Below are 12,820 nucleotides of genomic sequence, written 5' to 3'. Positions count from 1 at the left end.
AAAACGGTGGCCTCACTCCTCTGTGGTTCCGGGTGCAGCAGAAATGGATTGCCAGGACATCAAAGAGCTGCAAAAAGAAGTGATGGAGGAGATGGGAATCTCCATGGAGGAGCTGGAGGACATCATCAACAAGGAGCTGGAGAAGTCTGAGTACGTGAAGCAGAAGAAGCAGCAGCTGGAGGAGCTGGAGGTGTGCGTGAAGCAGAAGGAAGAGGAGGTGGCGCACGTCGATCGCCTCTTCGATGATGCTTGGAGGTGAGGAATTGCGGCTGTGGGTCTGCGTTGGGTCTTGGAGAGCAGAGATGGGGCAGATCGGGTGGCAAAGGCTGATCTCTGAGCGCTGCCTGTTTCCCTTCCAGTAGGCTGACGCCGTGCTGGTTGACTTGTATGTGATTATTGAGGGATTATTAAAATCAGCCCCCCTGACTGTGAACCCCTCTTGTGGATACTTCTCCCTCTTCACGGTGGCTGTGTTTCATTTTGAGCTCCCCAGTGGTTCCTGTTTCTTTCTGCAATGCTGTGGGATTTACATCTGGACTCACTTTATCTTTTCTTGTCTCTTCTTCTTTCTTTCTTCCCACCTCAGGGACTTTCACAAATGTGAGATGTTGGTGAAGGATCTGTACTCCAAACTGGGCCTGGATTACCGTGAGAGCAGCTCTGAGGAGGAGGACTTGGCTGCCAAACCCACAGAAGTGATTGAGATCCCAGATGACGACGACGACGACATCATGAGTATTGATTCGGGCTGGAAGAACAGTTCAGTGTCTTACTGTGGTGATGAGGAAGGAGCGGGGATGGGAGCATCCTGGAGCAGAGGGGGATCAGAACGGGGTGCTGTAGAGCTGCCCATCAGCCACGGTGGCCCTGAAGCAGATGGGAGCCGTGAGCTCACATGAGGGACATCAGCACTGCCATGGTCTGCCGGGGCCCCACAGTGCCTGGAGTTCAGGCTGTCAGGTGCTGAGCTGGGAATAATTGTTGTCCACGTCAAACGGTGGACGTCCTTTGCTGTGGAGGAGCTGCAGGTGCATTTCTTGCATCTAGAAGTGATTGGAAGTAAAATTGCCTTTTTCGAGTGAATTTCCTGGCAGGATCAGGGGATGCTTTTAAATGGAGGCTTCCCTCTGGTCCCTTTTCTTTGGGTGACTTTCTAGGGTGCATTCTTCCTCCCCAGTGTGTTTTAAACCACTTATTTTCTCTCTAACCCCAGGCGATAGCAGTCCCAAGGTTCCCAAGGATCAGACCCTGGTGAGTTGGCACAGATCTGATCCCGGTGCACTTCTGCAGTGGGGTTTTGCTGGCACAGGACATCGTTGTATTCAGCGAGGCTGAAAATCCCCACTCTTTCACGTTCTTTTCCTTCCCTTCAGCTGAGAGAAGCCATGGCAGCAATGAGGAGGTCGGCCCAGGACGTTCAGAAGTTTATGGATGCTGTGCACAGGAGAACAAACGCCCAGGAGGCAGTGAGAGGTCAGTGTGAGCGTCCTGCAGCTGCCTGCTGTGTGCTGCCACTCGTGTGGCCCCAGCCTCGATGCTGGGCCCGTTGGTTTTCATTTTGGGAAGGAAAAACACAGCTCTGCTCTTTCCTTTCCCTGTTGGGAAGACCCGCTGGGGCGTGCAGATCCCATTTTGTTTCTGGAAATCCTTCTTAAGTCCAAATATTTGGAGTTCCTGTGCAGTGAGAGCCTTTCAGCGCTGTGCCGTCCTCCCTCGCTGGTGGCTCCGTCCTCCGGGGCTCAGGCACTCGGCTGCTGGCAGCAGAGCAGAGCAGAGCTGCTCCCTGCGTCGGGGCTGACAGATGTGCTTGCAGTTGAAGCACAGCAGAGCTGTGTTCGTTTGTGAATCCCTGGTTCGTTTGTGAATCCCTGGTTCGTTTGTGACGCGGCTGTTTCTGGGCAGATGCACAAACCCCTCAGCAGGCGCCTGGTGCTCTGCAGTCTGCTGGACCGGCCGTGGGGGTGGGCGACCTCAGCAACGATGGCGATCTGAAGGTGGGCATGAGGATCCTGGGCAAGAAGAGAACCAAAACGTGGCACAAAGGGACTCTGATCGCCATCCAGACGGTCGGTAGGTTCTGAGTCAGCGGAGCTCAGCTCCTCCCGCGTGGAATCGCCGTGCCTTCGCTGAGCCCGCCCTGCTGGAACGTCTTTCAGGTGCTGGGAAGAAGTACAAAGTGAAGTTCGACAACAAGGGGAAGAGTTTGCTGTCTGGCAATCACATTGCTTACGACTATCACCCCTCCCCGGACAAACACTACGTTGGGAGCAGAGTTGTGGCAAAATACAAAGATGGGGATCAGGTCTGGCTGTATGCTGGCATCGTGGCTGAAACACCAAACGTGAAGAACAAAGACAGGTATTCGTTCTCCTCCGCCGCCGTTTTATTCTTGTTTTTCTTATTAGTGAGAAGGAAACGTGCTGAAGTGGCAGCTAAGCTGCTTTCTGACCTCCCCAGGGCCGCGCTCAGTGTCATTTCCTCACTTTTTCTTATCCACGAGTGCTTTGGGTGGAGCCTCTGTTGTGTTGCTCAGATCCCTGAGTCAGAAGTTGTGTTTGGTAATTCAGATGATGGTGCAGATATCAGCCCGCCCCGCTCAGGGCCTGGCATGAGGAAGGAGGAGCCCCGAGGTGTTTTGTGCCAGCAGTGTTGCCTGGGCACGTCAGGAGGAGCAGCAGCAGGTCGAAAGCAGTCCCAGCTGTGTGCGGATGAGAGGCAGCTCCCCTTGGATGTGGTTTTTGCTCTGTGGTCTTTCTGGGAAGACTCACAGAGGGTTTTATCAGCCTCCCACGCTCAGCCGTGGCTGCGCCCAGCCGTGCGAGGTCCCATCTGATAAGTGTGGGGAGCTGGGCAGAGCTCTGTGCCTGTTGGTCGTGTTGCAGACGTGCTCCTCCTGGCTGTTCTGCTGATCTCTCGTAACCCTGGCACAGCCCTGCCTCCCAACTGCTACTTGGGGGCATGTTTTTGTTCTTATCTTTCTTCCTTATCTCCTTTCCTCACCGCTGCGGTTCAGCCTCGTGAGCCCCATCTCCCCTGCAGCCCTGGGCTCTTCCACGCACACCTCCTGTGCGTCCCCCCGCTCTCCCCTCTGCTGCTCTCAGTGCCAGCAGAAGAGCTGCTGCCCAGAGGCTCTGCAAATATCTCCGTGGAGATCAGGAGCAATTAAACTCCTTGTGTTTCCCCATCTTTGCAGCTCCGTGGTGGAGGCACAGAGGTTTGGATGGGGGGGAGAGGGCCTGGCTGTGCTGTGCTGCTGGGAAGCCTTTGGGCAGCTTCTGTGTGTCCTCTGGGAGCGCAGACGGAGCTCAGGGCTGGGCAGAGCGGTTCAGAAGCACTGAGGGAGGCAGCAGCAATCAGTTCTGCCTGTCCTCAGGTGCCTCGCCTGAGCCGGGCCGTGTGGGGGTGGCAGTGGGGTTTCTCTGCTTCGTTCAGTGGCATTCCCAAGCCCAGCTCTCCACCTGGGTTCTCTGTGCTGTTATGCAGGTTCTTGATCTTCTTTGACGATGGCTACGCTTCGTACGTCAAGGAGTGGGAGCTGTACCCAGTCTGCAGGCCGCGTGAGTGACCTCTGCCTCCCCTGCGTCCTCCTGCTGGGCCACTCAGGGCGCTTGTGGGCACGCGAGGAGCTCATCTGGAGCATGAAGGGCGCACATCTCAGTGCTGCGCTCCTGGAGATTCGCTCCGCACGCAGAATGGGAGGCGGCTCCCTGCCTGGGGGGCATCGGCGTGGCTGCGCGCCCTGCTGCCCTGAGCAGAAATGCATTTGGAAAGGAGCCAAAGGACCTTTCCCCCAACCTCGTTTCTCTCCCTTTCTGTGCAGTTAAGAAGACGTGGGAGGACATCGAGGACGTGTCGTGCCGGGACTTCATCGAGGAGTACATCAGTGCCTACCCCAACCGCCCCATGGTGCTGCTGAAGAGCGGCCAGCTGATCAAAACCGAGTGGGAGGGGACCTGGTGGAAATCCAGGGTGGAGGAGGTGGACAGCAGTCTGGTCAAAATCCTCTTCCTGGTACGGCCATTGCTGCTCTGCCATCGAGGGGGGAGGATGGGGGCGTTTCTGTGTGTGGAGCCGAACCTGTGGGCTTTGGAGCCCGGTTTCCCTGCTGGGGTCGGATGGGGCTCTGGAGCAGGCACACGTTCTGCTGCTCTGTGCTTTGCTGGGAAGGTGAGGCTTTGATCTGCGTGATGAAAGCTCCAAAAGCCCTTTTGACTGCGGTTCGCTCCCACAGCTGTGCATGCAAGGTGCTTTACAGAGGGTTACAAAACAGAACTGCAGCAGTTCTGTCCCGCTCCTCTCCTGCTGCAAGCTCCCAGCAGCTCCTTCTGCTCACTAGGAGTGCTGTTCTGAGCAGCTGAGCAGAGCTGCAGGATTCTGCAGGCTCAGCTTGTGCACACTGCAGCAGAGCAGCACTTTGGTGCCTGCTTGGGTCCCTTCTTGCCTAAGTAACGGCACCTGGGCACCATTCACTGTTTGCATGACCTTCCATAAGCCTTCACATCAATGCTTTACCTCTTCTCAGCTGCGTTCTGCTGGCTTTAGAAGCATCACTAACGTTTCCTGGCTCTGCGTCCCCCATCCAGGAAGCTCTTGCTGTAGATGCTGTGAGTGTTGCGTTCTCCTTGCTGCAGGATGACAAACGCTGCGAGTGGATTTACCGCGGATCCACGCGCCTCGAGCCCATGTTCAGCATGAAAACCTCCACTGCCTCCACCCAGGAGAAGAAGCAGGGTGGGCAGGCGAGGACTCGGCCCAATGTTGGTACGGAGCGTTTTCTGCTTTCCTGTGTGTCTGGGAATCCTGGGGTCGTTGGCTGTGTGTTTTGTGGCGGTTTTTAGCTGAGCTCCCAGAGGGGCAGGATTTGCAGCGGCTTTGCCTGCTGGATGCGGCAGAAACGGGCAGAATCTGCCTGGGTCGGTGGGCTGCGACTCACAGCTTTGCCAGTGGCCCCTGTTAATGGCCAGTGCTTTGTGCCGCTCGCCTCGGCGACCGCATCAGCGTTCAGTGGCTGGTGGGACGACCTGGCTGCTGTGAGGACCCCGGGTCGATACTGAGCTCCTTCGTTCCTCCCCCAAGGCGCTGTGCGGAGCAAAGGCCCCGTGGTGCAGTACACACAGGATCTGACTGGAGCTGGGACGCAGTACAAAGCCCTGGAGCAGATGCAGGCGGCCTCGCTGGCAGCGCAGCCCCCCTCCCCGCCGCCCTCTGAGATGGAGTAAGTACCGGATCCGTTCTCTGCGCTCCGTCTGCGGTGCTCGGCCCTTTGGGCGCTGCCTCCTCGCGTAGCAGAGCCCTCGGGTGCAGATCAGCTTCGTGGCTCTGCTCGGTGCCAGGCTGTGCAGATGTTTCTAGTTTTGCTTCTGGGGAGCCGAGAGGAAAGGCTGCAGGAGGAGATGCTGGGGGCGGGGAGCCGAGCGCCCCTGAGCCAGGTGCCCACTGTTGGCCAGGGCTGAAGCTTCGCACGCATTGCTGCATTTCCGAGTTAGAAAGCTTGCTGCCTCTCTTCTGAAAGTCTGAATTGCTCCCTCGTGTCACGTCCAGGCTTTGGTCCTCGGCTGCCTTGCATTCCTCTGCTTGGACCGACCTGCTGGCAGAACTCAATGGCTTACAGAGCGCTGAGAACTCGGGATCAGCTGTTGGTCCGGGTGCTCGTGGACCAAACGTGTTCACTCTGAGCTCCATCCGAGCTCCCCACGCATCTCCTGCTGCTGGGGGCCCGGGGGGGACCGGCGTGGAGGGCCAGGACGGTGCAGAAGGAGGCCTGGATGGAGGAAGGACTGAACACAGTGATGGAGGGAGCGTGTGTGAGAAGAGCGGGCGAGCTGAGGGTGTGCTCTGGGACCCCGAGAGCCTCACGGGGGAGAGGGAAGCTGCCCCCGTTCATTTTTGTCACCACTGCGGATTTCCCATCCGAATTTACGGACGCCTGACCCCCTGCCAGCACGTGTTCTGCTCTCGCTGCGTTTTGCTGCATGGGCTGAGAGGAGAGAGGAGATGCCCCGGCTGTGGGGAAGCCGTGCAGCACGTGAAGTTTTACTCCCCAGATGCTCTGTAGTTGCAGCAGTGTGTAAGAACCCCGTCTGCCCCCAAAGCTCCCTTCTCAGCGTGGGATTCCCCTCCAAAAGCAGTGCAGTGGGACTCGGCTGCCCCTGGATGTGGGGATCCAGTAGGAAATGCACTTCTTGTGCCATCCTGACTGAGATGTGAGAACCGAAGCTGCAATCCGGCCCCTGTTCTCCAGCAGAACCAAAAGGAGGGATGCTGTGCCAGGGGAGGAGCCCAGAAAGCAGTGCTGGCTCCTGCGTGGGGGCTCCCCCAGGACAGGGGGGCCGTGGGGCACCGAGCTGCCCAGCACAGCAGGAAGGCGCTGGCGTTGGAGGGCCGGGGTCTGCAGCTCCCTGCCCCTGAATCTCTGTGCTCCCGTTCAGCCATCCTCACAGAAACCTTTTTCTTCCCTCTCCTGACCGTGGCTTTGGTTCAGGATCTTGCTGTCAGATCGAATCAGCAGATGCTGCAGATGTTTCCTCGTCCTGCCTTTAAGTACCGGGCTGCTTCCAAGCCAGCCCTTCCCCATCGCTGCCCTGCGCAGCATGCTGTGTCCCTGCAGGAATGCTTTGGGGTTAAACGTTGTTTCTGAGAGTATTAAAAGTGAGAGAATGGTCCTTCGCTGCCCTGTTTTATTTGCTGAGGGAGGACCAGCTCTCCTCCCCCTCCAGCTCCGCTTTCAGCTTTGCTGTGGTGCCACAGAGCTGCTCACTGCTGTTCCTTTGTAACACTGCTGACAGCAGCCTTGTTCTCTTGCTCCTGCAGTTTTAAAGGTGCTTTTCGCCTCCCTTTCAGGCAGGGTTTGCTGCTGCTTCCTGCCCCAATAACAGCTGTGTTCCTCGACCTGCGGGAAGCCAGCGGCTGGCTGGGCTGCGTTCCGTTTCAGCCGTGGAAGTGGACTGAGGCTCTGTGCAGCTCTGCTCTGCTGCTGCGCATCCCCTGCAGGGCCATCAGGGATCCCCTGAGCCCTTCTGTGCCTGCTGCCCTTACGTCCCCGTGTCTCAGCTGGTTTTGTTCTTGGCGCGGACCAAGGGGGGCTCTGTACCTCTGATTCCTCCCCTGAAGCACAGACCCGGGCTCTGAGTGCTCCTTCCTGCTGCTGCGGGGTTTCTTGGTGCCCTCCAACACCCAGCTGTGCGTCAGTTCTCGCTGTAGGGCCGCTGCAGGATTGTTTGCGCCGCGCGCTGGGGTTTGCACGGCTGTGAGGATGAATGGGGCGAATGGGGCTGCTGCACCTTGCCAATTGCTGCCCTTTTTCCCTCCTGCAGGTGCTCTGACAGCCTGCTGGCCCAGTCGAGGAAGCAGGTGGCCAAGAAGAGCACATCCTTCCGGCCCGGCTCGGGGCAGTCGTCGCCTTCGCCGCCTGTGCTGAACGACGCGCCAGGAAGGGCGGCTGCAGCCCAGCAGCATCGGTGAGCACAGCAGAACCCTGGGATTTGGGGTTGCTTTGCTTTGGCTTCTGCCAGGCCCCAATCGTTTGTCACCTCCTTCCCTCGCTGTCCCTCCCTGACAACTGCTGGCTGCGTTTTGTCGTTGGCGTGAGCTTGGAAAGCCTCTTATCGCTTCTGCCCAGTCCTCACTCCTGTCCAGAGCCTCTGGAAATGCTTGTCTGCAAAGGGCTCGAGTTCCTATGAATGTTCTGGGGCTTCTGAGGGTTAATCTGTGTCGGCAGGTGGCTCCTCCATGGCGGCAGCTTTGTCTCCCTGCCCCGCAGCTGCTGATCTGTGTGCAGCTTGTTGCTGCCTCCTGCGCTCCCTTCTGGCGGCGGTTTCCCGTTCAGAAACGCCTGGTGGCGATGCTCCCTCCCTCAGCAGGGCAAAGCCAGCAGTGGGGCGCCTCGCCTCCCGCCGCCCCGGCCGCTCACCGTCCGCCTTCCCCACAGCAGCTTCCCCTCCGGGCCAGCCGGCTCAGCGCAGCCCTTCCACGGGATGCTGGACCGGGTGCCCAACGAGCCGTCGTACCGCGCGCCGCTGGAGAAGCTCTTCTACCTCCCCCACGTCTGCAGCTACGCCTGCCTGTCCCGCGTGCGGCCCCTGCGCAGCGACCAGTACCGCAGCCGCAACCCGCTGCTCATCCCCCTGCTCTACGACTTCAGGAGGATGACGGCGCGCCGCAGGGTGAACCGCAAGATGGGCTTCCATGTCATCTACAAGACGCCGTGCGGGCTCTGCCTGCGCAGCATGGCCGAGATCGAGCGCTACCTCTTCGAGACCGACTGCGACTTCCTGTTCCTGGAGATGTTCTGCCTGGATCCCTACGTCCTGGTGGACCGCAAATTCCAGCCCTACAAGCCCTACTATTACATCGCCGACATCACCAGGGGCCGCGAGGACGTGCCGCTGTCCTGCGTCAACGAGATCGACGGCACGCCGCCGCCGCAGGTGGCCTACAGCAAGGAGCGCATCCCCGGCAAGGGGGTCTTCATCAACACGGGCTGGGAGTTCCTGGTGGGCTGCGACTGCAGGGACGGCTGCAGGGACAAGTAGGTGGCGCCCGCCGCTCCGCCTCCCCTGCGCTCGGCGAACCGCGGCTGCGGCGCTGTGGGGCCGCGGCTTCGCCCCCGGGGCTCGGCTTTCCCTGCCTGCCGAAGCCGCGTGCAGGATCGATTCTCTGGGGACTCGGCTGAGTTTTATTCCTCTCTGCCTGCAGATCCAAGTGTGCCTGTCACCAGCTGACGGTCCAAGCAACCGGCTGCACCCCGGGGGGGCAGATCAACCCCAACTCGGGGTACCAGCACAAGAGGCTGGAGGAGTGCCTCCCAACCGGGTGAGTGTGCACCCTTTCCCCTCCCCTCCCCTCCCCTCCCCTGCCCTCTTTTCCTTCTTCCCTGTTAGTGGCCTCCCCTCCCCTGCCTGCCTCAGGGAGGACAGCTCTGCTCTCTGATAGCTGACGCTGCTCTCCTTTCGTTCAGGGTTTATGAGTGTAACAAGAGGTGCAAATGCAACGTCAACATGTGCACCAACCGCCTGGTCCAGCACGGGCTGCAGGTCAGGCTGCAGCTGTTCAAGACTCAGAACAAGGGCTGGGGCATCCGCTGCCTCGATGACATCGCCAAGGGCTCCTTCGTCTGCATCTACGCAGGTAGGGCCGAGGCTTCGGCTGCAGGGGGCAGCGGAGCGGAGCCAGAGGCGCAAACGCAGCTCTGCTCCCATTGGGGCTGCGGCGCTGGGCTGTCGGTGCGGCTGGAAACTCGCGCTGCTTTTGTGCCGACCAGGGAAAATCCTCACGGATGACTTTGCCGACAAAGAGGGCTTGGAGATGGGGGACGAGTACTTTGCAAACCTGGATCACATCGAGAGCGTGGAGAACTTCAAGGAGGGCTACGAGAGCGACGCCAAGTGCTCGTCTGACAGCAGCGGGGTGGACCTGAAGGACGACGAGGAGGACAACACGGGCACGGAGGAGCAGGAGGAGTCCAACGAGGACAGCTCTGATGACAACTTCTGCAAGGACGAGGGCTTCAATGCCAGCTCGGTGTGGCGCAGCTACGCCACGAGGCGACAAACCCGCGGGCAGAAGGAGAACGGCCTCTCGGAAACGGCCTCCAAGGACTCGGGGCTCACGCCGCAGGTCGGCCACGATGAGGCTGCGGCAGCCGCCTCCTGCAAGCTGCCCGTGTCCGAGGAGACCTCCAAGAACAAAGTGGCCTCGTGGCTCAGCTCCAACAGCGTGTCTGACAGCTTCCAGGACAACGACAGCACCTCGTCCTTCAAGATGAGCGAAGGAGGGGAGGCCAAAGGCTGCAGGGCTGATGCTGCCCCGGGGGGCGCGGAGGGAGAGGCGAAGGCGCCGAGGAAGGATGTGAGCTGGGGGCGCAGCCCCGTGGTGGGGGGGTTTCGGGTGCCCTGTGCTCGTCCTCTGCCCCGAGGAGGGGGACCTGGAGCCCCGGTGGAGCGGAGGGTGGGTGGTAGATGGGCCCTGCTGGGGCAGCCACAAAGACAAGGAGGAGTTTTCATCCTCTGCGTTTCTTCCTTCTGCAGGAACCTGAAGATTCAAGCAAAGTCCCGGGGTAAGGTTCCTTCAATCCTATTTTCCTGCTGTTTATTATTACTTATTCTTTCCAAATTTGCCTTGGAATGACTTGCTGTGGCTCTGTGGCTGCTCCCCACCTCTTTTCGATGTCGTTAAGCTGCGCCAGAGGGATCTGAGTAGTCGGGGGGCTCAGAGGTGCTGTTTGAGCTCTGCCTTCCCAACCACCTCTGAGCTCCTCTCCTCCCCTCGCAGGCTCAGCGACCTGGGCAGGCTGTATGGCTACAACCCCAGCCCCCCCAAACTGGAGGGGCTGCGCAGACCCACCAGCAAAACGGCTCTGCTGCAGAGCAGGCGGCACTCGGGGCCCCTGCAGCCCCCCGCCGAGGTGAGCTGCCCCATGGCTGTCAGCTGCTGCTCTCCTTGGAGTGCCAGTGGCTCCTGGTTGAGATTCCCAGGCTGGTGGGGGTCTCTCAGGGCTGAAGGCCCCGGGCCTCAGCTTCTGTGCAGTGGGATGGCGCAGTGCTCTGCACCCAGGGTTGAGGATGCTGTGCACTACGGGGGGTTGTCCCCCCTCCCTGTGGGTTTCCCTGGAGGCTCAAGGAGCCCAGCCTCCCCCGGAGCCCCAGCACCGCGTGGCTCAGCCCCTGCCAGCTGCCTGCAGATTTCCTGCAGGGTGGGGGGCTGCTTTGCTGGGATGGGGGTCTGGGGGCAGCGCCGCTCAGGAGCTGCGATACTTGCAGGACGTGCTGACCCTGTCCAGCAGCACCGACAGCGACGGGGACAACGGGCCCAAGGTGGAGGGGCAGCCCCAGGGCGCTGCCAACGACAGCGACGACATCCAGACCATTTCATCGGGCTCTGAGGAGGAGGAAGGGGATGAGAAGAAGAACCCCTGCGGTTCAGGTGAGCGCGGGGAGGCGAGGGGCTGCCCCACAGCGCTGCGCTGCTGCTCACAGGACGTGGGAGGGTGAGGAGGGGGCTGGCAGGAGCCGCCCTGCGGCCGCGTGGGGCCGAGCTGCACTCAGAGGTTTCTGAGCCGGGCGGAAGCAGAAGCTGGGCGTCTCTCGGTTGTGAAGGGCCCAGGGCTCAGCTTTGTGCAGGAGGGTGGACGGCACAGCGCTCTGCGCCTGGGGAGGGGGGTCCCACAGGGAGCCGGGGCTGCCGGCGGTGCGGATTCCTCCCGGCCTTCGCCCCCCTGCAGGGCCCATGAAGAGGCAGGTGGCCGTGAAATCCACGCGGGGCTTCGCCCTGAAATCCACCCACGGCATCGCCATCAAATCCACCAACATGGCGGCAGCCGAGAAGGGCGACAGCGCTCCGGTCTGCAGGACGACGCGGCAGTTCTACGATGGAGAGGAGTCCTGCTACATCATCGATGCCAAACTGGAGGGGAACCTGGGCCGCTACCTCAACGTGAGCACAGGGCTGCGGGAGAGCTGGGGGGCAGGGGGGGTCGAGGCGCCGGGGCCGCCTGCCGTGGCATGCATTGGGGGGAGGATGTGGGGTGTATTGGGATGCAGTGGGATGCTGCAGTGGGATGATGGTGTGAGGTGATGTGGGCTGCATTGAGATGATGTGGGGTGCAGTGGGATGAGGATGTGGGATGTATTGGAATGGTGCAGTGGGATGCATTGGGACAATATGGGCTGCATTGGGGTGATGCAGGATGCAGTGGGATGGGGATGGTGGTGATGATGATGATGGTGATGATGGTGGTGATGGTGATGATGGTGGTGATGGTGACGTGGGCTGCGGTGCTTTCAGGGGTGCCGCTCATTTGTGAGGGTTTCTGCCCCCCCCGCCCCCCAGGGCTCCCTCCGCACCCACAGCTCTGTTCCCTTTGCAGCACAGCTGCAGTCCCAACCTCTTCGTGCAGAACGTTTTTGTGGACACCCACGACCTGCGCTTCCCCTGGGTCGCCTTCTTCGCCAGCAAGTAAATGGAGGAGGGGGCGGCGCTGGGATCTCTGGGGTCTGGGGGCCGCGTCCCCTGGTGGGGTCGGGCCCGGGCTTCCCCTCCCGGCTGGGAAGTGGAGGGCAGAGGAGGGGGCTGAGGGGGGGTCCGTCGCTGCAGGGCCATCCCGAGGGCTGGGGGGGGGCTGGGTGGGGGTCCTTTGTCCTGCAGCATCGCGTGAGGAACAGCATCTCCTTTCCTTGCAGGAGGATCCGGGCGGGCACAGAGCTGACGTGGGATTACAACTACGAGGTGGGCAGCGTGGAGGGCAAGGAGCTGCTGTGCTGCTGCGGGGCCATCGAGTGCAGGGGGCGGCTGCTCTGAGCACGGGGCGCCCGCGAGCCGGACTGCGAGCCGCCGGGGGGGCTCTCACCCCCACCCCCACCCGAGCTGTGCTGTGGGGGGGGAGCTCTGACCCCACAGCGCCCCCCGGCTGCTCCTGTTGCGTTCGCTGGGGCTGGGGGTCGCTGTTGCCGCCACGTTGTTGCACTGGGGGTCTCTTGGAGTTGTGGGGGGGGGGGATGGAGGGGGTGATAATAAACATCAGTGATGGGGGTGGGAGGGGAAGCAGCCCCCCCCCCCCCCTCCCCCGCCGTGAGATGTAAGGAATTCCTGTTGTCACCAAGCAATAAAACGGGCTTTTCTACTCCCACCACTCACAGTGCTGTGCCCCCCCTCCCCCGTTATTATTTATGTATTTCACTGCAGCTCAGCAGCAGGAGTTGGTTGTTTATTTTCTTTTAAACTTTATTAATATATTTTAACCTTTAAAAAAGAAAAAAAAAACAAACCAAGAACAAAACCAAAAACAAAACGACACATTTTGGTCTGATGGCGGTTAATGGTCCTT

The 12,820-nt window shown here is 60.4% G+C and overlaps 1 protein-coding gene and 1 long non-coding RNA gene across 6 annotated transcripts in view; one reads left to right on the top strand and one right to left on the bottom strand.

Moving 5' to 3' along the window:
* Positions 1-1,858, bottom strand: part of LOC122170583 — a 2,999-nt gene extending 1,141 nt beyond the window's left edge. The window contains exon 1 of the long non-coding RNA XR_006171799.1: positions 17-1,858. This is a non-coding gene — a long non-coding RNA (uncharacterized LOC122170583). The remainder of the gene's footprint in view (positions 1-16) is intronic.
* SETDB1 (SET domain bifurcated histone lysine methyltransferase 1) overlaps positions 1-12,524 on the top strand; it is a 13,038-nt gene extending 514 nt beyond the window's left edge. The window contains exons 2-22 of one of the 5 annotated variants that reach the window (XM_042837565.1): positions 39-255; positions 587-759; positions 1,214-1,251; positions 1,374-1,473; positions 1,903-2,070; positions 2,157-2,358; positions 3,484-3,557; positions 3,821-4,011; positions 4,584-4,761; positions 5,077-5,215; positions 7,314-7,457; positions 7,928-8,527; positions 8,695-8,811; positions 8,957-9,126; positions 9,260-9,846; positions 10,026-10,054; positions 10,270-10,402; positions 10,758-10,920; positions 11,219-11,430; positions 11,864-11,952; positions 12,177-12,524. In XM_042837565.1, the coding sequence (XP_042693499.1) occupies positions 44-255; positions 587-759; positions 1,214-1,251; positions 1,374-1,473; positions 1,903-2,070; positions 2,157-2,358; positions 3,484-3,557; positions 3,821-4,011; positions 4,584-4,761; positions 5,077-5,215; positions 7,314-7,457; positions 7,928-8,527; positions 8,695-8,811; positions 8,957-9,126; positions 9,260-9,846; positions 10,026-10,054; positions 10,270-10,402; positions 10,758-10,920; positions 11,219-11,430; positions 11,864-11,952; positions 12,177-12,294 (3,837 nt within the window). In that variant the 5' untranslated portion in view covers positions 39-43 and the 3' untranslated portion in view covers positions 12,295-12,524. Of the gene's footprint in view, positions 1-6; positions 256-586; positions 760-1,213; positions 1,252-1,373; positions 1,474-1,902; positions 2,071-2,156; positions 2,359-3,483; positions 3,558-3,820; positions 4,012-4,583; positions 4,762-5,076; positions 5,216-5,541; positions 7,294-7,313; positions 7,458-7,927; positions 8,528-8,694; positions 8,812-8,956; positions 9,127-9,259; positions 9,847-10,025; positions 10,055-10,269; positions 10,403-10,757; positions 10,921-11,218; positions 11,431-11,863; positions 11,953-12,176 lie in introns of those variants that run through there. The other 4 variants (XM_042837563.1, XM_042837566.1, XM_042837564.1 and 1 more) reach the window with 4 other exon arrangements.
* The last annotated feature ends 296 nt before the right edge of the window (positions 12,525-12,820 follow it).

Source organism: Centrocercus urophasianus, unplaced genomic scaffold (genome assembly GCF_019232065.1).
Source record: "Centrocercus urophasianus isolate 14NV4802_14NV808 unplaced genomic scaffold, USGS_Curo_1.0 seq_720, whole genome shotgun sequence".
Taxonomy (NCBI): domain Eukaryota; kingdom Metazoa; phylum Chordata; class Aves; order Galliformes; family Phasianidae; genus Centrocercus; species Centrocercus urophasianus.
This window is presented reverse-complemented; position numbering and strand designations above follow the sequence as displayed.